General features: G+C 52.9%; 1 protein-coding gene across 1 annotated transcript in view; it reads right to left on the reverse strand.

Moving 5' to 3' along the window:
* LOC116940106 (uncharacterized) overlaps window positions 1–24199 on the reverse strand; it is a 67387-nt gene that overhangs the window by 25052 nt on the left and 18136 nt on the right. Inside the window, exons 5-9 of the mRNA XM_076065493.1 lie at window positions 19886–20015; window positions 14884–14992; window positions 12251–12333; window positions 8896–8994; window positions 753–825 (exon numbers count right to left, since the gene is read on the reverse strand). Of these exons, the coding sequence (XP_075921608.1) occupies window positions 753–825; window positions 8896–8994; window positions 12251–12333; window positions 14884–14992; window positions 19886–20015 (494 nt within the window). The remainder of the gene's footprint in view (window positions 1–752; window positions 826–8895; window positions 8995–12250; window positions 12334–14883; window positions 14993–19885; window positions 20016–24199) is intronic.

The following is a 24199-nucleotide window of genomic DNA, read 5'->3' on the forward strand; positions in this document are numbered from 1 at the left end:
CGTGTCAAGTGTTCGCAAATAGGGCGAGACGTGACGATTTCTAATCCAAGTTGAGTAATTTTCAGGCAATATTTAAGAATTGCAAAGTTTGGGCAATAATGCCAGTGAAATCTTTTTTTTACATTTTTATTTGTCCTAACAACTCTCTGTAAGCCTTCGCTGGGACATGAATAATCCATTTCATATATATATCAGTTGCGCAGCAATATTCCATCATTCAAGATGTTGACCTGCCCATCTCCTTCCCTCTTCCAGTATTGTGAGATATTCTGCTTCCCGATTCCCATGCTATCTCCTGGCATTGTTTTTCATTGATTATTTTATACCTCAAGAGGTTGGGATGCCTCTACCCCGCCACCACCCACAACGGCCGTTCCCAGTGTGGATTCAATCCCTCCATTCACCCAAACCTTCATGTTTTACGTGGCAAGTCTACTGAAGCCAAAACGTCCCATTCCTTCTCAGCGACGACCACAACAACAAACAGCAACATCAACTCGTCGCTGTTATTTATTTACTTAGCGGCTCACTGCAAGCGACTACTTTTTAATCCCGGTCGCGACAAAAGTTGGCAGAGGCTGGTCGCGGTGGAGGGGGGTTTGAGGTGGTGGTGTAAACCCTGAGGCAAGACGCTCATTTGTCTCGCTCCGCTGCGTCTTGTCGTGGGGGGTGGGGGGGGGGGCACGGGGGGCATCCCTTATCGTTTGGGAGTGCGCGGGTCCACGAGGGGTTGAGTGGCACGAGAGAAGCACCTGCGCCTAGCCGTACGCATCCAGGAAACCACAGGGAGCCGTGATTGCAGAGACGACGCCAGGCCCTGCTCACCTGACAACAAAAAACCACAGAGCATCGCGATGACGATGGTGATGGTGATGATGATGACGACATTTTACCGCATGGCATTTCATGAGCAAAAAGTTCAACGTGGAGAGGAGGCGTAACGGAAAGGTTAAGGCGCAGCCCTCCAATTGCTTGCTCCGGCCACTGCTGGTGGAACGGGGGACGTTCCACTAGAGGAGGTTATGGATAGAGAGAGCATCGCGCGGGTAATTTGGCCTACTCTTTCAGGTTGGCCAGACGTCGTGGAAGAGGTGTAAATAATCCACACGATACCCCATCACACACGACCCCCCAGCTGCCGATCGACTAACCGCGGTGTTGCGCGTCGATGATACCGCTGGGTGAACTCAGCGACCCGAGTTTGCCAGGCGGGTGGCATGAGTGGCGGGTGGCATGAGTGGCTGGTGGCATGAGTGGCGGGTGGCATGAGAGGCTAGTGGCATGAGTGGCGGGTGGCATGAGTGGCTGGTGGCATGAGTGGCGGGTGGCATGAGTGCCTGGTGGCATGAGTGGCGGGTGGCATGAGTGACGGGCGGCATGAGTGGCGGGTGGCATGAGTGGCGGGTGGCATGAGTGGCTGGTGGCATGAGTGGCTGGTGGCATGAGTGGCTGGTGGCATGAGTGGCTGGTGGCATGAGTGGCGGGCGGCATGAGTGGCTGGTGGCATGAGTGACAGGTGGCATGAGTGGCTGGTGGCATGAGTGGCTGGTGGCATGAGTGGCTGGTGGCATGAGTGGCTGGTGGCATGAGTGGTGGGTGGCATGAGTGGTGGGTGGCATGAGTGGCTGGTGGCATGAGTGGCGGGTGGCATGAGTGGTGGGTGGCATGAGTGGCGGGTGGCATGAGTGGCTGGTGGCATGAGTGGTGGGTGGCATGAGTGGCGGGTGGCATGAGTGGCTGGTGGCATGAGTGGTGGGTGGCATGAGTGGCGGGTGGCATGAGTGGAGGGTGACAACGGATCCCTGACACTGGATCCTCCCTCCCGCACTCCACCAAATCCTCACGAACCAGAGCGGTGAAGTATTATCAAACAACCCTCGCCCTCCGTGGCTGATGCGGGGGCGTGGGGAGACTTCCCCCCCCCCCCCAAACAAGCGGGAATCTTTTTGTTTTTGCGGTGTGGCTTTGTATATTTACGTCTCCTATGTGACCGGTTAGATCATCTTCGCTCGCTCTACGAGGATCCGCAGCGGAATACGTATGCGCGGAGCGTGCCCGTGCGTGTGTGCCCGTGCGTGTGTGCCCGTGCGTGTGTGTGAGTGTGTGCCCGTCCGTGCGTGTGTGTGTGCCCGTGCGTGTGTGCGTGCCCGCGTGTGTGCGAGCATTGTGCACGCCCGTTATTCGTGCACCGCGTGCGGTATCCGAACGGGTTCTGGGCCGCTCCTACGTCAATTCGGCCTCGAATGAGTACCCGGTGCGCGCGTGGTGCCGGCCACCCACTCTCCTCGCGTGCCGTGGCGGCCTTCATAGGCGCGCTGCTCGCCAACAACACCTAGCCCCGAAAGTCTGCTGAGGCTACACGTGGGGTGGGATCTTTATCTCCGGCGCATCGTGCCCACGCGTGAACTGTAGAGTCTGACAGGTTCAATTCACTCCCGCTGAGCGGAGTAATAACATTGACGGTGCCGTTATTCTGCGCTGTCCTTTCGGGCATCACGCGACGGTCTGCGATGCCAGCGGTTTTTTTTTAAGTGGTGTTCTTTTTTTATTTCTAAATTTATATTTCGTATCCCGTTGATTCAACTTCTCCCTATTATTATTATTGCCTCATTATTTTGTTTTAGCTGGGTTTTTTTGCCGACTAGGCTAATTTTATTGGAGGTGATTCATTAGTGGGCTTTAATCCTCTTCTTGCGCGGCGAGGGCCGCCGACGGGCGAGGAGGAGGAGGAGGCCGCGGTGGATTCCGCGGAGTTCATTTTCATGAACAAAAATTTGAATTCAGGGTGGCTCCTCGCTCTTCACATTTCGCTGTCCGTTCGATTCGAATCGTGTTGTCGATTCGAATCGTGTTGTTGATTCGAATCGTGTTGTTGATTCGAACCGTGTTGTTGATTCGAACCGTGTTGTTGCGCGTCCGCGTCACCGCGGCACGCTGCCTCTCCGCGATGTCTGTATCATCGTGCTTCACGGTGGCATTGCGTTTGGATTTCGTCGTTTTTCGCATCTCATGCAGGGTTCCCACTCACGCCTCCCCTGACCCCTGGGGCATGGACAGATTTCGACTTCTATACTTGGGGGTGGAGGAGGAGGGGTGGTGGCAGGGGTTCGCTTTGTCCTTCACATGAGGAATCACGGGTGCATATGATTCATATATATGCAATCTTAATTGTAAACTACTGGAAATAAACTCACGAAGGTGCCCAGTTTGGGAGGGGCTGCTCTCCCCCCCCCCCGTGCCCCCCGCAAGCTCGACCTATGCCCCCGGGCACGTGCTCAGCCCGCTTTGTCAACCCACGGCTACCCGGGTGAGGGCAGCCAGTGGCGGTGGCGGCTTACGCTTCACGCACGTGGCTTGCCTGTAACCCCGCAGCTGTGGAGGCAGCGGGCGACGAGGGTTGGTGGATCACCGGGCAGTCGTGGGTGCGTATCGACGTGGTGCCGTATCCCCTGGCTCATTATCTGAACCGGTCCTGGGCCTCCCCGAGGTTGACTCAGCCTGAGTATCTGGTGCGGTGTGTAGTAAACATCGCCGCTCGGGAGACGAAGGCGGCCGGGCGTGGTGCTGGCCACCCGCCACCTCGTGTGCCGTGCCGGCCTTCATAGGTGCTCGCTAACAGCACTTGCCCCAACAGTCTGTTAAGGCTACACGGGGGATTTTTGTATTCGTACCCTGGCTCGCCAGGAAAAGACGTCATAATTGTTTGTTCCGGCCCACCGGCTGGGTCGCAGCCTTCCAGCGTTGTCTGTGGTTCCTGGGCGATAGTGAGATGCAATTTGCATAACTGACGATTCTATATGCAGGGTGCTGCAAAAAAATGTTAACACTTAGACGGGACTCTCGTTTTCAGTGGAAAAAGAACAGATAATGAAACTGTAACATGATAACAAATGTGATGTTAAGAACTTCAAAATGTCAAAGAGTCTCCGCTTGTGCGCCATCGTAGTCGACACGTGGCCTGGAATCTTCTCCACGTGGTCTCCGGAGCCCGGAGGCAGCAGCACTCTTCTTGTGGTATTGTTGCAAATTCTCCGAAGTGTTAACATCTTTTTGAAGCACCCTGCATATAAAACTAAACTCGATTATTATAATCATACTTCCCCAAGCTGGTTCAGTGCAGGTTTATCAAGGTGGAGGGAGTGCGGAATAACAGTGGGTACTGCTGTACTGCTCTCTCTCGTGCCCACAACACTTGCTCTGCCCACCTTCTACGACACGATGGTCCCCCATCCGATCACTGTCCAGGCTCAACCCTTGCTTCCGAGGTCTGACCACCTCGACATAGGCTTTGCTTCAGCGGATATCACTGCGTGTTTATTTTATAGTGCAAAAGACCGGAAGTCTCCAAATGAGCTTGCACCGCCGATGTGATAGTCACACACGGTTCAATTTCGAGCGCAGGACGGTAGCGGGGGAGATGGTGGGGGGGGGGGGCGCCTGCACGTGAATCCCAATCTTGTTTGGGGACGATGCCAGCAAAGGCATCAACAGCAGTAGCAGCAGCGGCGAATTGGCAAATCAACGATTGGAGAGGCCACGTTTACACGAGGACGATGATGATGGTGATTACGGTGCCCCCACCCCCTTTCCCCCTCCCATCCGCCCACCCAAACCCTTCCTTGCCCAGTGAACACTCAATTATTCAGAACTGCCCTTCTTGTGCGTGTTTAGTTTGCTGTCCTTCCCCGACGCAACCTCCGTTTTAGCGCGGTTGGCTGCATACGGTGCTTTTGAAGTGCAACGTACACACTCACGCGCAGTGGCGGGCAGCATTGTCCACACGAAGGGCAACCATCATCATCCTCGCCGACGTCACCCACGGCCGCCGCTCCCGAGTAAAATTTCGGAGCCGTTGGGGGCCCAAGGTTCGTTCGTGCGGTCCACCACCACCCACGCGGCAGCCAATATCGGGCCAACGTTCACCGGGCACAGCAGCAGCGGTGATGCCAGCTGCGAGCGGTGACTGCAAAGTGAGTGGTGGTGGTGGTGGCGGTGGTGGTGGTGGTGGCGGCGGTGGCGGTGGTGGTGGTGGTGGTGGTGGCGGTGGTGGCGGTGGTGGTGGCAGTGGCGGTGGTGGCGGCGGTGGCGGTGGTGGTGGTGGTGGTGGTGGTGGCGGTGGTGGTGGTGGTGGTGGCGGTGGCGGCGGTGGCGGTGGTGGTGGTGGTGGCGGCGGTGGCGGTGGTGGTGGTGGTGGTGGCGGCCGTGGTGATGGTGGCGGTGGCGGCGGTGGCGGTGGCGGTGGTGGTGGTGGTGATGGCGGTGGTGGCGGTGGTGGTGGCGGTGGTGGTGGTGGCGGTGGTGGTGGGGGTGGTAGTGGTGGTGGTGGTGGTGGCGGTGGTGGTGGTGGCGGTGGTGGTGGCGGTGGTGGTGGCTGTGGTGGTGGCGGTGGTGGTGGCTGTGGTGGTGGCGGTGGTGGCGGTGGTGGTGGAGGCTGTGGTGGTGGTGGTGGCTGTGGTGGTGGTTGCGGTGGCGGCGGCGGTGGCGGCGGTGGTGGTGGAGGCGGTGGTGGCGGCGGTGGTGGCGGTGGTGGCGGTGGTTGCGGTGACGGTGGTGGCGGTGGTGGTGGTGGCGGTGGTGGTGGTGGCGGTGGTGGTGGTGGCGGTGGTTGCGGTGGTGGCGGTGGTGGCGGTGGTGGCGGTTGCGGTGGTGGCGGTGGTGGCGGTGGTGGTGGTGGCGGTGGTGGCGGTGGTGGTGGTTGCGGTGGTGGCGGTGGTGGCGGTGGTGGTGGTGGCGGTGGTGGTGGTGGCGGTGGTGGTGGCGGTGGTCGCGGTGGTGGCGGTGGTGGTGGTGGCGGCGGTGGCGGTGGCGGTGGCGGTGGTGGTGGCGGCGGTGGTGGGGGTTGTGGTGGTGGCAGTGGTGGTGGTGGTGGTTGCGGTGACGGTGGTGGCGTTGGCGGTGGTGGTGGTGGCCCGTGGGACTGGTCACGCGGAGTCGTGGTCGTGATTGACCAGCCACGTCATCCACAAGACTCTGGAATCGGTCGACTTACGGCCACTGCTGAGATCCATGGGATTTCATGTCGATTTCACCCAGTATCAGCATCAGGATATGTATCTCTACTGGATGAATCTGATGAGCTATAAAGCTCTTTGTCACACATGTCCGAATGTATACACCGCCTGGTTCCCACAACCATAGAAAATATTACATTAATACTATAATGTTGATGTTATGTTATTTATTAACGAAAAATTGCAATGTATGTACGTTGAATTTCTTTCACACCGTACGTAGCCAACAGTACTAATCGGAGGTGCGAGATACCACAGTATTACAATGACCCCGATTTACGTCTCCCCCTCTCACGTCGTTTCGGGCACAAGTCGTCACTTTGTTATTTATACCGCAACCCCATTTGCGTGGCCTCAACCCCCCACACTTATACGTCGCTGACAGCCATCGTCCGTCCGTCCTCGTTATCCGTCGTCTCTCAACCTTCGCCTCCACCACCTACCCCTGTCAATCGTTTCGACGCAACGTCGTTTCGATATGCGACGTCGCACCTTTCAGGAACGCATCCCCCGACATGAGCCGGCGTGCTGCTGAATTACAAGTGCCGCTACTGCTGCTGGTACAAGACAAACGACTCGAGCCCATTGACTTTCCCCCGCTACAAAGACGGTGGTCACCGCATCGCGTGGCGCTTTCAGATGCGCTTCTGCGGCCGTCTGGAATGCTCTTTCCTTCCGATACTAGGACGCCACTGAAGCGATGCACTTCGAAATCTCGATTGAAAACTAATTTCTTTCGAACTGCTTTTTATGTATATTCTTAGTTCTTTCGGTAAAGTCACGTTGAAGGGAAACAATAAAATAATAAAAAATATATAAAACAATAAAAAAATTCTCACGACGTTTCGACCATAACACAAACGGTCGTCATCAGGTGTGTCGGTTTGCTTTTTATGTGTTAGTTTGTTGTCCTACCCCCGCACCTCCGATCAGCGTGGTTGGCAACGTACGGTGCGAAAGAAGTTCAACATACGTACAAAGTTAGCCACGTGTCTCCCATTGCGTAATCCCAAGCGCCACGCGTCTCTGCAAGATCCTTCGCCTGGTCATAAATGGAGATTTATGTCCCTGTATAGGCGCTACAACTATGCCATCGCTGAGTTATAAACTACCGCAAATTATTCCCTTTGTTGGCGTGTAACTGCCGTGAAATTCACTGGAATGTGGGGATGGTTTTTTTGGAACATATTATCTATACGTTACTTGTTTTCTGTGTGCGAAACGACCCCTACATTTTATGATTGACACGAGGAGTTAATTCTAGATTTGAAGCTTTCGTGACTGCAAGGATTCATACTCTTTGGTTTTTTCGGTAAAGTCACGTAGGTAAAAAATATTATTTTTTACACACGAGGAGTTGTTTGACCATACTTCACCACGCTCGTCAGTTCGGCTCTGTGAAGCAGGTGGGGAGCGGTAGCGTAGCGGTTAGCGCGCTGCGCTACGAACCCGATTCCCGCTCACTGCCAACACCAGTGACGATTATCTGAACCGGTCCTGAGCCTCCTCCCCAAGGTCGACTCAGCCTCAAATGAGTACCTGGTTTGGTGTCTAAACATCGCTACTAGGGAGACAAAGGCGGTCGGGCGTGGTGCTGACCACCCACCCCCTCGTGTACCGTGCCGACCTTTATATGTGCTCACTAACAGCACTCGCCCCAGCGGTCTGTTTGGGCTATACCGGGGGATCCTTTTGTCTTTGTGAAGCAAGTGTCCAGAAACCGATTCAGAGGTCACTCGTCACCGGATTTTAGACGCGACCAGGAACCGCACTCGGGTCGCCGGTTTCATTCGGAGTTCCACGGTGGCTTGGAGATGTTAACTACCTCGCCTGGTATACAGGAGGTCATGGGTTCGATCCCAACCCTGACACCACTTAGAATACATGTTCATTCAGATTATTTGGCTGCTCGAAATTTCCACGTGATAAACCACTTCGTTCGGCTATAATTTGCTTCTGAAAAAAGTGCTCTATGGCTCGGACGGGGCCTTACCTAGTATAAGAAAAAAATAAAATTAGCGCGATTCACTCACCGGATGATGACTGTGGGGTGTATTAACCACACGAAAAGACGACGCGTCGTCTGCTCCACCCACACACGGGACGTTAAAGGAGCTCCCTGACGCCATTCGCTTCGCAATCGTTAACCAATTTTAGGTTAAATCTAAAAGCTTACTTTTTTAAACCTGCTTTTACTTAAGATTATTTTATAGTGTTATCTTTTTTTAATATTTCTTCGCTAGCAATTTATTACGATGCGATTTTGTTTTGTATGAAAATTGCTTTTATTGTTCTTGCGATTTAGCCTTTGAAAAACGTTTTCTTCTATCGGTACAGCACTTTCATTTGCATCTTTTGCGCGAAATAGTGCTCTAGAAATAGAGACTTGATTGGTTGCTTCAGGGTCCACGTTTTGCCAAAGAGGAGCACTCATCGCCGCCTCCTGGCAGACAATGCCTCTCGCGTTTCCCAGCTGGTGAAACAAAACGTCGACTCCGCTCCCGCACCGCTCCGTCCGTCAAGTTCATTCTGCGAGGAACAAAATCCGCGACGCCGCCGAGCCTCGGCAACCCGCGCTTCCATCTCACCGTGGGCGCGGTTGGCCCACGCACGGTGCGAACGAAGTTCAACGCGCGTGCGAGCGGCGTACAAACGCCAGCGAGGGCCACACAGGGATCGGGCTGCCGTGTGTGCCTCCTCGCACGACTTGTGGGCTTCTCAAGTTGAAGTGAGAATGAGGGGAAATCAAACAAAGATCTTGGCATGGGTCCCGCCGCAAGGCGTCCAACGGTGCCCCATCCTCCACCCCCCTCAACCTCCTCACTCTCCGGTTCCCTCAACCTCTTCGTGGCCCCGTGCCTGCTGCCCCTCCCTCTGCACTCACCCCAGCTGCTTGGAGAAGGTCCCTGGGAGGCAGGAAGCTCAGGATTCGCAGGGCCAAGCTCTCCGGCAGCAGAGCCACGAAGTCCCGGTGGTTCTTCGCCTGCGGTGGTGAAAACGACAAGGGGGGTGTCGGTGATTGACACGACCACTGCCCGAACGGCTACTGAATCCGACAGGTCCTGGTGGTGGTTCTTGTAGTGGAGTAGGCACCACGGTGGCTAGGAAATGTTAACAACCTCGCCTGGTATACAGCAGGTCGTGAGTTCGATCCCCACCCTGATGCCTGTATATTCGGAATTTGCGTGTTCTCCGTGATCGTGTAGATTTTTCTACAGGTCCTCTGGGTGTTTCCCTCCACTTTTAAAAACACGCGTTTAGAGTATTTGGCTGCGATACATCTCCACATGATAAGCCACTGCGTCGAGCTATCATTTGTGGCCAGGTCGCTTCTGAAAAAGAGCTATGCGGCTCAGTGGGCCTTACCTGGTAAAAAAATTAACAAAAAGTTTTACTTCAGTTTATACTGAACGGAAGGTTGCGATTTCACCTCACGTGGGGAACGTGAAAAGCGCATTTAGAATCAGAATATCTTTATACTGGAGGAATCCGAAGAGCTATGAGGCTCTTTTTCACAGATTTCCGGCGTTCAGGTGATCCAGCCACTCCAGAGTTAGCCAGCAGCCGTGAGCAGCAGTGCTTCGTTTGGAGAAGGCGAAGTCAGCAACAATGTTCCGGCAATTTTTTTGGCACCCAGCCACATCAGTCTCGTTTTTTTTTACCCACACGACACTGATTTTACCCTGGTGAGATTGCAGCAATGGAGGGCACAGTAGTATAGGATTACGGTGTTATTCATAGGCGTACCGAGGACTCTCGTGGTAGTGCCTTACGCCGATAATCCCGACTCCGAGGCGAGCATGGCAGAGTTAAATATCGAGTGCAAAGTCAGTCCTCGGTTCGCAAGGAGCCACTCGCACAGCGATTGTCTTCAGATTTTATTACATCAGCAGATCGCGAGAACTCATGGCAGCTTGGGAAGGCCTTCATCCAGCAGTGGATTGACCGTGGCTGATATATAATTTCGATGATGGCTATTTTAATCAACACGCATACCAATGTGACTGTGATTGATGGCCGGATGCACCAATCGATATTTACACACCGCACGAGGTACTCATTTGAAACTGGGTCGACCTAGCGGAGGCCCCATGACCGATTTGGATAATCGTCAGCGCTATTGGTGGCCACGAGCGGGAATCGTAACTCGGGGGTGGCCGGGCTCGTAGCGCAGCACGCTAACCACTGCACCACCGCTCCCCGTTCGGAGCGCGCGTGGCAACTGGGCTGGCCACGCGTTTGCCGCCGCGAGGCCCAGCAGGCGTGGCGCTGCTGCTGCTGCTGGTGGTGGTGGCGGGATGCCACCAGCTGGCCACCCGTGGGTGTTGGCAGGCCCACATGCGCCGTCGCCACTTCTCAGTATTTAAGCAGTCCCTCGCCTTCGCCTCCTGCCCTGCCTCTCTTGAAGCCTCGCCGCTTCTTCTCCGTTTGCCCATTTCTCTTCCTCGTCCCTGCCCCTACATTTCTCTCCTTTCCCTAACGCAGCGCCCTATGTCGTGGCCACCCATTCCTCATCTCTTGCACGCCCCTATTTGTCCATAATAAAGTTTTGTTTTTCTTTTATAAACGTATCGTTAAACCCTTCATCACCCGACACAGCCAATTAGTAAGGTTTGTCACCTAAACGAAATGTGCCAATTCGTTACTAGTACAACACACCGGTGTGTTGGAGAGTAAACCCACAACATTTACCATTCGAGTACGACGTTTCGCTGGTGATTGCAACCAGCATCATCAGGCGATTGACACGAGTCCTCATGCTTCGGTCGTTAAATAGAGTGAAGGTGACGCCATCACTGTGAGCCTGTCGAGTGCGAAAACCAGAGGGGGATTCATGCAGTCACATAAATTACAATGGATCATGTCCACCTGAGAATACGCAGGGCCTATCATTCGTACTGCATACGCTTTTGCCTGTGTCGTTATCTGTTATTGCGTTAAGCGCATTGAAGAAATGCGCTCTCGAAATATAAAATGAGATAAGAAAGGGGGTGCTCAGGGATTCATTTCAGTTGCACGACCCAGAACATTCATCCGCTCTGGGCACACCACAGCCAGTACAGGGACTCCTCTACTTACGAACGCGCCAGGTTCCAGAGGTCTGTTCGTAAGTCGATTTGGTTGTAAGTCCAACATTACTCATGTCGGTTCCAAAACAAGTTGCACGGCATGTACACTAAACACGGGGAATGGCTTTAAAAGTTGTATAATCTCCTGTAGACGTTGATGGCACTGGTTCTTCATGTTATGCAGATGTAGATGCCACCACCACTATCGCCATCTATTGTGCAGCGGTTGAACTTACGACTTTCGGTCCGAACCGGCAACTGGGCGTACGGACAGGTTTGTTCGTATATTTGAAAGTTCGTAAGTAGAAGAGTCCCTTTATACCTCTCGCATCAATGCTGCCGATGATGATGATGATGATAACCCGAGGGCTGGCAGGGGAGTTGCTGACAAGACTGTTCGATACGACCAAACTTCAAAAACGTCTCTCGGAAATGACACTCAAATTCGAGTGCCGTTTCAACCCAATGCGTTGCCCCGAACCACAAAGGTGGTGACATCCCTGTCACCACGTGGGCAATGATGCTTGCCGGTTGGTGTCTGTCTTCGGCTCTTCATTCTCTTGCCACTCTTTCTCGCTGCGGCTGCACTGCGCCACGGACCCCGGCAACCAGAGTTCGAATCCCGCTCGTGACCGGTAACACTGACGAAAAGTCCTAAACGCAGTGCTGGTGGGCCTACCCCTAGGTTGACTCAGCCTTAATTGAGTACCTGCGGGGGGGGGGGGGGTCGGGGGGAGCCGGCCGGGCGTGGTGTTGGCCACCCGCCCACCTATCCCCATGCCGTTGTGCCACGCCGGACCTTAATAGGTGCTCGCTAACGGCACTTTCCCCTACAACGTTCTGCTGAAGGCTGTACGAGGTGTCTTTGTCAACCCTTTCGCCGGTATATTTGCAGTTTGTATGTTCTGCCCTTGGGCGCACGGATCTTTCTCCAGGTCCTCCTCTGTTTTTTTTTTCCCTCCACGTGTAGAATCAACGTGCGTTCAGAGTATTTTGACTGCGATACATTTCAAACACGATGACACAAGCCACTTCGCTGTAGCTATCATTTGTGATAGCCAAGTCGCTTCTGAAAATGACCTTTTTCATATAGCTCAGTCGTGGGCCTCTTACCTGGTCACATAACGAAAACATTATTTTCGTTTATTCTGGAGGAGGCTCACAACTCACCGCGAGGAGCGTGGACAGGAAGTAGAGCTGGCGCGGGTCCAGGACTGGGAGCAGCCAGCGGAGGAAACGGTTTCGCAGCACGTCTGTAACTCGGTTTTGGAAAGAAAAAAAACACAGACACACACACGAAGAAGAGACCCACGAACGGCGGGACCTGGAGCGGTTGTTTTTTTGTTGTTGTTGTTGTTCATGAAATTTTGAATTGTCGCGCGAAGAGGGAGGAGTCTGTCTAGAGAGTTTCAGCTCGTTGGGCTTGTAAAATCTTCGTCGAAATCTTCGTCAAAGATTTTAAACAATGTAAACAGACAACGAGGCAAGTTCAATAAAAGTGTGGAAAAAACACAAGCCCCCCCCCACACACATACACACACAAAAGCCACACGCAATCTATTCGGTTCTATACAGACACGTTTTGGTTTATCAGAATCAGAATATTTGTTTAGACTTGGAGGAGGAAAGCGATTGTGCTATGAAGCTCTTTTTCGCTGATGCCCGGTATGGGCGGGTCAGCAAGTTACAACGGCAAACAGTCGGAAGTGTGTTTAGCTATTGATGGAATGGGATTTGTCCGTTACTCAATAGCTGCTGATTGGTAACCTCACTAATTGTCCGTGTAGAGTGGTGGCGGGTTTAACGACACATTTATATTTACGCGCTCCAACCCAAAAAAAACCTCTATTATATGACTATTATGGTAACTTTTCAGACGTCAATTTAACAAAACACAAAATAACACCATTCATCAGGAAACGTTTTTTTTTAAATGTAATTATAATCAGGGCCCCCACGGTGCAAATAAGTGCAGTCGCCAACTCTTGTTGTCATCCAACTCAGCCTCTCTCCTGGCTTCTCTATGTACGTGCCATCAAGAAGGGTCATTGCCCGAAACGTCGTCAAGTATACACATGGTATTACTGTCGGCTGTGCTTGTGCACCGCTGCCAGTGCAGCAGCAGAAAAGCAGCGTCACCAAATCATTTGTCAAGTTAAGACGGGCGGCATCTCGTGGCACGTGCACGTGGTGAGCGACGTTGATCACGTGTAATTCCCACCTGGAATAAGCGAACAGCAACAGCTGTTGGTTGCGAGGGGGCAGAGGGGGGTGATTTTCCAAAAAAATTAACACGTGTTGCCGAGTGGATCAGAGGGTCAGAGATCCAGCACCGCTGAGAACCTAGTTTCGAATCCATGCTGAAATCCTAGTTTCGAATCTGCGCTGAGATCCTAGTTTCGAATCCATGCTGAGATCCTAGTTTCGAATCCATGCTGAAATCCTAGTTTCGAATCTGCGCTGAGATCCTAGTTTCGAATCCACTCTGAGATCCTAGTTTCTAATCCATGCTGAAATCCTAGTTTCGAATCCGCGCTGAGATCCTAGTTGCGAATCCAAGCAGCCACCTGTGGTATATATATAAACCCGATTCTCGAGTGTGGTATCGAGTTGATGACGATCATGATTTCAGCTAGGTCACCAATGACTTTTCCAAAGACGAAAAAAAAATCCGAAATTACTGCGCCCTACAGCGCTGTAATCCCACGAGGACAAAAATAAACGTCGTGTGGACAAAACGAAGCGAGATGGACGTGGCTGTGTGCCAAAGTAATTTCCGGAACAGCGTTGCTGACTGTTCCAGCTGGCACCAAGGCACTGCTGCTCACGGCGGCTGGCTAACTCTGAAGTGGCTGGGTCACCTGGAAACTGGACGCAACTATCCGTTCACTCTAAACTAAACTATGAACTGTTTTTTTTTTACCATGGTAAGGCCCACTGAACTGTAGAGCCCCTTTTTCAGAAGTGACCTGGCTATCACAGATGACGACTCAACGAAGTGGCTTGTCATTTGAAAATGTATAGCAGTCAAATAGTCTTATGCGTATTTTGATCATAAATGTGGATGGAAAAACAGGAGGACCCGGAGAAAAATCCACGCCACCACGAGGAGAGAGAGAGAGACATGCAAACTCCAAATATACAACAGGCGTCAGGATCGGGATCAAATCCACGACCTCCTGCATACCAGGCGAGGGAGTTAACATCTCCTAGCCACCGTGGCGCCCGTACTGCATAACCGCTAAGGTGTGCGGAGTGCGGTGATGTATGGCCCACTGAAGGTATTTAAAATTCCTACTCGGCCCACTGATCCTTGACCCGTTGGCACAAAAATAGCTTTATCAGTGCCACACACAGGGTGGCAAACGCTTCACAATGATTTTCTTTAAACATTTTATCTCAAGATCCCAATGTGTGTGTGAGATAGCAAGGTCACCGTGAAAAAAAAAAAACCTAATAAAATAAGGATGATAAAATATCGTGGAATGTTTGACAGAGAACATTTTTTTTTGGGGGGGGGGGGGAGGGGCGGACCCCAATGTGATGTGAAACTTCTACTAATGTGAAATTAAATACGCAGTGCTTCCATAAATATATACCGAGTGCACGCTAAGCCTTCGGTCCATGATGGACACTGCTAATGGTGGACGCTGCCCATGGAGGACGCAGCCCATGGTGGACACAGCGCATGGTGGACACTATCCATCATGAATACCGAAAACATTTGCCACCCAGGTACTCCCCCCGCCCCCCTCGCCGAACCCCCCGCCCGTGCGTTAGGATCCAGTCGGCCCCCCACTCACCGTCCCAGCGCCGCTCGTAGCAGTGGAACAGACGTCGCTGCTGGCGAGAGAACCCCCCCCAAGTGGGGGGCTCTGTGGCCGGGGAGCGGTCGTTGAGGTCCACCTTCCCCTGCCGAGCGCGGGGAGGAGAGAGGAGACCGGGAGGGGAGGGGGGTAGGGGTTGTGGTGGTGGTGGGGGGGGGGGGTTGACGAAGAGAGGGGAGGCAAACGACGTTTCACGGCCGACCTGGGACACCCAGGGTCTCTCGGTCGTGGTCTGGGGTGGAGCGGTGGCGCAGTGGTTCACGCACTGCGCCAGCTGCGGTGCCCGGCAACGCGAGTTCTACTCGCTGCCACGGCTAACATCGGCGGCGCGCGATATCTGAACTGCGCCCCCCGGGGAGCCAACCTCTCCGCGCTGACTTTGCGTGGTGAAGTATGGTCAAACAGAATGGTCGAACAGTCCCCGTGAACGACATGGTACATGGGAAGGCCTTCATCCAGCAGTTGATTGTCGTAGGACCAGAGGCTTACGAACACGTGTCTGCAGGCTCACACGGGCTTGCTGCTACTCGACCATACACTTGGCTTTTCAACTGCCCTGACGTGTTAAAACCAAAAACGCGTCCTGTCCTTTCATTGTCTGTAATTTATCGCGTTATATTTCTATGACGGTTCCCAGTCCATTGCCCGGTGTAATATTGTTGTATTTGTTTCATTAGGCTCTGCGTGAGGTCTGTTCAATGCATTCACATCTTGAGGTGCACTCAATATATATTCCTGGACATCGATGAAAAAAAGAGCTTCATAGCTCATCGGATTCCTCCGGCAATAAATAAAGGCTCTGGTTCCGGTATCGGGCGGTGCAGATGGCCGCTTTCGCCCTCGGCTGCTGACGCTTGGTAGGCCGGTGCGACGTGGATTTATGGGAAATTGAAAAAAACATGTGCAAATCGCTAAGTTCCTACGGGGAATCTGAGACCAGCATTTCCGGCCGTGTGGCCAAACGCCGACTCGTGTGAATTGGGGCCCAGTAGCTTGCGGTTATGATTAATTGCTCGGCGCGAAACGGAAGGAAATTACGTGCAGTTAATTGCCGCTAGATAGATGGGGTTGCCAGCGTGTTGTAATCAATACACTGCACAACCCAGTCAGTGAAATAGAGAGTGGGAGAGAGAAAGAGGAAGATTGTTACATCACCATCATCGTCATTCGCAAGATATTGTCATTGTGTGTCAGCGGCCCAGTATTCCAGATATGAGGGCGCCATGGTGGCTAGGAGATGTTAACTACCTCGCCTGGTATACAGGAGGTCGTGGGTTCGATCCCGACCCTAACGGCTGTTGTATATTTGGAGTTTGCGGTGTATCTCTCCCCGTGGTCGCGTGGATTTTTCTCTGGCTCCTCCTCATTCTACCCTCATTTGTGACCAGGTCGCTTCTGAAAAGAGCTACATAGCTCAGTGGGCCTTAGTTTAGTGCCTCCTCCTGTGTCACCATTGGCAGTAGGGACTGCAATCGGTGGCAACTCACAAGAGCCCCGTTCGAGAGGGTATTTGGCCTACTCTTCTACGCTGGCTAAAAAAAATTGCAAAGGGGTGCGAGTACCCACATTTTACCCCACCACACAATCGACTCACCGCGTTTACACCCCAGGGTGAGAGACGGAGGCGGTGAGGGAAGGGAGTGAATTTAAAGTGACTCGCCTTCGCAGTTTAAAGCGCCGCGCCACGGGAGAAGGATCGGGCCCTTACTTATTAAATTTTAATCGCGTAAGTGGTTGGCGTCGAATGATTTCCCCACGTTGCAATTTGATGAAGTGTCGCAATCAACGCTTCGGTTTAGAATGTTTAGTATCAATTATTAGTATTGGGTTTTTTTTTGTTACAGTGGTGAATTAAGCAGCCAACTCGTCCCTGCAGGGATCACTCTAACCCGCTACGTACACGCGGGACCGTCGTCGCCATCGTCATCATCGGTCATGTTCCATCCACTGCTGGATGAAGGCCCCACAAGCATTACGTCATCTCTCACCGTCCCGCGATACGAGGGGTGCGAATCGAACTCTGCGCCGATTTTGACGAATGCGACGACGCGTGGACGGCGAGCGTGAGAATCGATGCTCATCGATGACTCCACGCGCCGTTTAAAAAAATTAAAACGCTCAGAAATATTGCCATGGGACACCTACCCTTGCCAGGATCAAAATACAGTATGGGAATAGGTTTTACCCTTTCTGGTAATAAAACAGTTGTGTCAAGATGTTAAAACACCAAACTGAAACCATTTGCAAGGAATCATGTCTGCATTAAGCACATAAACTTGTGGTGAACATGCAAAAAAAACGCATGCTCTGGCAGTATATGATGCATTGTCTTAGAAACTGATTGGCCCACACCAGAGACAGCTTTGTGTAGAGCCTAGTCTCAAACAGTTCAAGTATATGTGGTCAATGCATGGGTGGTGTGGGCGAGTGGGTTGAGGGGGGGTGCATGGGGGGGTGTGGGTGGGTGAGTTGGGGGGGGGGTGCATGGGGGGTGTGGGTGGGTGAGTTGGGGGGGTGCATGGGGGGTGTGGGTGGGTGGGTTGGGGGGGTGCATGGGGGTGTGGGTGAGTTGGGGGGGGGGTACATGGGGGGTGTGAGTGGGTGAGTTGGGGGTGGTGTGCATGGGGGGTGTGGGTGGGTGGGTTGGGGGGGGTGCATGGGGGTGTGAGTGGGTGAGTTGGGGGGGGGGGTCTTGAACCGTTCAATTTTGATGATCTCCCTAATTCACTGCCGGGGTGGGTGGCGGGGTGGGGGTCGAGCAACGAGCCGAGCTGGGGATTTCAGGGCCTATTTAATCAGCTCGATCGACATTGACGACCGCGCAAAACACGGAGAGGCGCAGCTGATAAGGCAATTAGACGTCCGCCCGAGATTTACATTCGTCGCGTGCGCGTGCGCGCGTGAGTGAGTTCGTGCGCGCGCTCGCAATAGGCGCCAATGTGTGGCAAGGGAGCTTGCGGGCGACCTGCTAACGGTAGATCCTGAAACCCTTAAACGTACGTGATTAAGGGTATTGATGCATCTGAGAACTGAAGAGACGCGGGCGATGGGCGATCGTCATCGTGGTTACGCGTTCGGGTGCTCTTGCACAGGCGAACGATGGCACATGTCCGGTAACCGTTAAGAGAGATCCGCGTGGCTTATGTCGGGTAACGCTTGGAGCAGGAGTCGGCAAACTGCTTCTCCGGAGCCGCAAGGGTCCTCTTCACGGACTGCTTCGTGCCGTTATTTATCAAGGATCCACCGGCTCGTATTCGCGTGCATTTCGGCTCTTTGAAATATTGAGTTTCTTACCGAATTCAAATAAAAGAAACGTCTGTTCTTGTTATTGTGGTTGCCGGTCTCCCCTACGTTAAGAGAGATCTCCGTTGTAAGCGATTTTGGCCGTTCGCTGGCTCTCTGTGTCTCACGGTTGGTGAACTCGTCGAGAAGCGTAAACCACCACCACGTGAACTCCGGTCGTCATCCTTGCAGCAGCGGCTTTGACCGCTAACCATCGAACACAGACTGCGGTCACTGCATCGCGTGGCGCTTTCGGATGCGTTTCTGCGGCCGTCTGGAACGCTCTTCCTTCCGATATTACGAAGCCACTGGAGCTATGCGCTTTTTAAATAATCTCGAATGAAAACTAATTTCTTTAGAACTGCTTTTTGTGTTTAGTTTGTTGTTCTTCCCCCGAAACTCCGATTAGCACAATTAGCTACGTAGGGTGCGAAAGAAGTTCAACATACAAATTCAACATACATGTATGCACCGTAAGTCGGAACTTCTTTTGCAACGTACAAGTTCAAATGGAAAGGCGCCCCGAGCCGGGAATCGAGCCCAGGTCCTCTTTGCTGCGGGACGCGTGCATTACCAGCGCGGCCGACGCCGCTTGCCGCCGACGCAAAGAGGTGAAGTGTCGTCGACGCGGCATTCAACTCCACGTGGACATCCCCACGGAGGTGGCCCCCGCGTCGTATGGGCTCACTACCGCCGCGCGCGCACGGAGAGGCGACCGCGCAGTTTCCGTAACGAGTGCGGCGACACGCAACGCCGCACGCGGATCCCCAGGCGTTTGCGAAATCGGCAATATTAAAATGACGAGATTCCATTCACGACGAGTTCTTCATTATTACCTCCCCGTGCGCGCTGACCCCCCGCCATTGCGCGCTGGCTAACGCGCACGTGCGCGTACACGTGTGCGCGGACGCGTTCGTAACGCACGCTGCACGCTTACCTAATCATCGCCAGAGTGTGACATGCGAGCCTTCTGTTTTTGCACCCTCTGGCCTTGATAAGCCTAATTGCATATAAGCAGGCCGACGCGCGAGTCTCCTAACGCGAATGGAAAATTAAAGATGAAAGCCACGCTCGCGGCGATGGCAACTCAATTTCATTAATTCGCAGAGTTGGCATTTAGCCAAATTAAGTAACGAACCTATATCTCTTTTATTGTTTCTTTGTTTTTTATCTGCAGTCAAGTCACCGGTAACCGCGGCTAAGACCGTCAAATCATTACATTTGAGAACGCGGTTTAGTCACTGTCGGCTGTGCCGGCGTTGAGGGGAAACTGGAAACAAGAGGCCCTAATTAATGTCCTTGCCCCAAGACCCAAGCAAGCAAACCAGGATTCGTAAAAAAATAACTAATTTATTTTACCAGGTAAGGGCCACTAAGCGATAGAGCTCTTTTTCAGAAACCACCTGGCCACAAATGATATCTCAACGAAGTGACTTAAGTGGAAATGTATAGCAGCCAACCTCTCGAAACGCATGTTGATTCTAACTGTGGAGGAAAAACCCGGAGGAAGACCCGGATAAAAATCCACGTGACAGCGGGGAGAGAGACACGCAAACTTCAAATATACAGCAGGCGTCACAGTCGGGATCGAACCCACGACCTCCTGCATACCAGACGAGGGGGTTAACATCTCCTAGCCACCGCCGATCGCTCAGCATAGCAGAGACAGTGAGGCGTGAGTCGACTGCCCCCTCACCGTGCGCGTGTGCAGCGCCGGCAGGACGAGGCCCCCTGTCCTCCTCAAGCTCGGCCCCTTCTCGTCGCCTCGTGTCGTAGTCCCAGCAGCAGCAGCAGCACCTGCAGCTGCCCGCTGCCAGTCGACATCTCTGCAGTGGAAGGAAAGACCGAAAGCACATCTTGAACCGTGCACCCTGATATACAAATAGCGCCTTGACCAAATCGCCCCGGAATGCGCCCGATCTCGTCAGATCCCGAAAGCTAAACAGGTTTTTTTTTTTTGGGGGGGGGGGGGGGGCCTGTATCAGCGCTTGGGTGGGCGACCGCCACGCGCACGTTCGTCGCTGCAGCGCTGCCGCGAGGCTACGAGGGCAGCGGAGGGCAGCTCAGCAAAATCCTCGAATTGTACCGCACGTGCTCTGCTCCCGGCTCTGTTGTTCCCACACGTTCGCCGACGTGGGTCCGTGGAGGGGTTATTTTAAGTATGGTCCTTTAGGAGGTGGGACTACCCACACTTTACCCCCGCCGCACGTGTTAAACCTTCCGATGCCGTGGCGGGCCCGTTCGTACTGCCGCGTGGAACAGACGCGTGTGGGCAGCGGTAGGCGCGCTGCGCTGCAAACCCGGCGACCCGAGTTCGATTCCCGCTCACGACCGATAACAGTGGCGAATATTTGAACCGGTCCTGGGCCTCTCCTACCTAGGTCGACTCAGCCTAACAAAAATTTAGCCGTGCCGTCCTTCATAGCTGCTCGTTAACAGCACTTGCCCCAACAGTCTGTTAAGGCTACACGGGGGATCTTAGTCTATGTTTGTGAGGGCCAGAGATCAATGTAGCTTGAAAGAACAAACAGATTAAATCGGAATGGACCTAACTGCTTCATCGTCCATGAAGCAAACAAATGGCTCGCGGATCGTAAATTAGAGTCTAAGCTTGCTCGGCAATTGTTCTGTACGAGAACAACAACAACAACGACAACGACAACAACGACAACAACAACAACAATCACCCCGCTATGTTATGTAATCATTGCCTAGGGACTCATCTGCGTTGCACATTAATACGACGGTTAAAGCCGCTACAGTCTACAGCGCTTCTGTGCTTAGCAACAACAACAGCAGCAGCAGCACGACTGCACCGGCAATCCAGAGGTCGCCAGTTCAACTCTCATCTCCCGGCCCGGCATTTGAAACGATGGAGGGAGGGGGGGGGGGCAACGCGTCTTAAACTCATCCCCCCCCCCCAGTTGCGGTATATTTTTATTTTATTTATTACCCCCTGAGCTATGCGGCTCTTTTTCAGAAGCGACCTGGCCACAGATGACAGCTCAACGAAGTGAGGGCTTATCGTGTGGACATTTTATAGCAGCATACAAATACTCTAAACGCGCGATGTGCACTCGAAATTTGACCACGTACGAACGTGCACGCGCGCGCTTTAGTCGATCTTCGTGGAAAAGCAATCCAATAAAACAAAAACCAACGAAACCCAAACAGCCCTCTGAGAAGAGATCCTCTTTAGCTCCTGCTCGTGGAGGTCATTCCGCGGGCAGTGGCGTATTACAAACTAAGCTACTAAGCTATTGTTATATTACCTGGTTAAGGCGCGCTATTGAGCTATGTAGCTCTACTTGTTTTCTTCAGAAGCGGCCGTGGCGGTCACAAAATGATAAGCTCAACCAAGTGGCTTTTATCATCGTCGCGTGGAAATTGACAGCAGTTGCCAGATAATTTAAACGCGTGATGTTAATTATAAATATGGAGGGGAGGGGGGGGTGTAAACCAGAGGGCCCTGAGAAAAATCCACGCGACCACGGGGAGAGAGAGAAAAAGAGAGAGACCACACAAACTCCAAATATTATCGCGAAAAAACGATTGCAGGAGCTGCGGCTTTACCTATGCTGCCGTGCATTAATCGGGCAGTGATTGACAGTTGTGGGGGTGGGGGGCGGGCTCGGCGGGCAGGAGTTGGCAGCAGATCTCCTCCGTCAGCAGGACGCGCGCTGTGAACGGAGACTCGGCGCCCGCTGAGTGGCGTGCGGAGCCGACCCCCCCACCCACCCACAACCTGGGCCGACCGCCCGCATCGAACGGAAGAGACGGACGGCTTGCGGATTTTTTTTTTTGGGGGGGGGGGGTTTAGGACTCATTTTTCCAAAGTCCGGCGCAGCGGTGATTTTGAGCGAGCGGCTCGCGATAAGTAATCAAACTATAAAGGGTTTTTTTTTAATATACATTTTACCAGGTATGTATGCACGCATATTGAGCTTCTTTCGCACCGTACGTATCCTACCACGCAAATTGAAGGTGTCGGGGAAGACAACAAACTAAAGGCCCACTGAGCTATATGGCTCTTTTTCAGAAGTGACCTGGCCACAAATGATAGCTGAACGATAGTGGATTATCATCACGTGGAAATGTATAGCTGCCAGATACTCTAAACGCACGTTTCTAAATGTGGAGGGAAAAAAGCGGACTCAGAGGAAAATCCGCGCGACCACAGGGAGAGAGAGACACGCAACCTCCAAATATACAGGCGTCGGGGTCGGGATCGCCTCCACGACCTCCTGTATACCAGGCGAGGTAGTTAATATCTCAAAACTGGAAGAACATGCAAACTCCAAATATACAGGCGTCGGGGTTTGGAATCGAACCCATGACCTTCTGCATACCAGGCGAGGTAGTAAACATTTTACCACTGGAAGAACACGCAAACTCCAAATATACAGGCGTCGAGGGTCGGGATTGACCCAACGACCTCCTGCATACCAGGCGAGGTAGTTAACATCTCGCCTCTTTGGTTCACTCCGTCGCTCCGTCTCGTCCGACCGCTGTCGTCCCTTCCACCCCGCCACGCGCTCTGCCCAAAGCCCCCTCTCTGATGTTCTCCGAGCAGCCCAACGCGGCGCTGTCTATGACCCGCGCTGGTTCTCAGATCCCACGTGTCCCCGCCCCCCTCCTGTCCCTTCGTCCCTCCGTTGTAACAATTCCAAGCACGTAACCCTCTCTCCCACCCTTCTCCGCGCAACTCCTCGGCGTTTTGTTCCGTCGTTTTTTTTGGTCGGAATATTTTACAGTGCCGCTATCTCACAATGCCGCGCGTCGTCAAAGAAACACTCGCAGTGGGGAGGCTGCCCGCTGCGACACGTGGGACGCAGGCACCCCCGTGGTGTCTACGAGATTGGGGGGGGGCAGAGGGATGGCAGCCCTTCCCCCTGTGCAACCTCCCCCTGATCAATTCTTATAGTCAGGTGAAAAATTGTGCGTACGATGATTTCTGTAGCACTGGATTTCGTATTTAGTTTGCTTTCCTTCGACCCGCACCTCTGATTAGCGCCGTTGGTTGCGTATGGTGCGAAAGAAGTTCAACACACGTACATATGGGGTGAGCGCTCAGAGGCAAATCAAATCATAGCGTCGTCACGCATTCTTGATCGGCGTTCATAATCTGATTAAAGTTACTTAACATTGACTCCGTTGTGCCCACACTGATTTGTTTATATATACACAGGCGCCTCCCCCCTCCATGCCCTCCCCCGCTGCCGACCCACCCCCAGCAAGGTCAAACGCAACTGCAGTAGTGGGCTGTCCGGAATGCCCATCGTCTTACAGTGAGGGAAAAAAAGTATTTGATCCCCTGCTCATTTTGTACGTTTGCCCACTGACAGAGAAATTATCAGTCTATAATATTAATGGTAGGTTTATTTGAACAGTGAGAGACAGGATAACAACAGCAAAATCCAGAAAAACGCATGTCAAAAATGTTATAAATTTATTTGATTTTTGGCTCCCAGGTGTCTTTTATACAGGTAACGAGCTGAGATTAGGAGCACACTCTTAAAGGGAGTGCTCCTAATCTCAGCTTGTTACCTGTATAAAAAGCACCTGTCCACAGAAGCAATCAATCGATCAGATTCCAAACTCTCCACCATGGCCAAGACCAAAGAGCTCTCCAAGGATGTCAGGGACAAGATTGTAGACCTACACAAGGCTGGAATGGGCTACAAGACAATTGCCAAGCAGCTTGGTGAGAAGGTGACAAGAGTTGGTGCGATTATTCGCAAATGGAAGAAACACAAAAGAACTGTCAATCTCCCTCGGCCTGGGGCTCCATGCAAGATCTCACCTCGTGGAGTTGCAATGATCATGAGAACGGTGAGGAATCAGCCCAGAACTACACGGGAGGATCTTGTCAATGATCTCAAGGCAGCTGGGACCATAGTCACCAAGAAAACAATTGGTAACACACCACGCCGTGAAGGACTGGAATCCTGCAGCGCCCGCAAGGTCCCCCTGCTCAAGAAAGCACATATACATGTCCGTATGAAGTTTG

Source organism: Petromyzon marinus, chromosome 7, assembly GCF_048934315.1.
Source record: "Petromyzon marinus isolate PM22_M1 ecotype Great Lakes invasive population chromosome 7, UKy_Petmar_22M1.pri1.0, whole genome shotgun sequence".
Classification (NCBI taxonomy): Eukaryota; Metazoa; Chordata; class Hyperoartia; order Petromyzontiformes; family Petromyzontidae; genus Petromyzon; species Petromyzon marinus.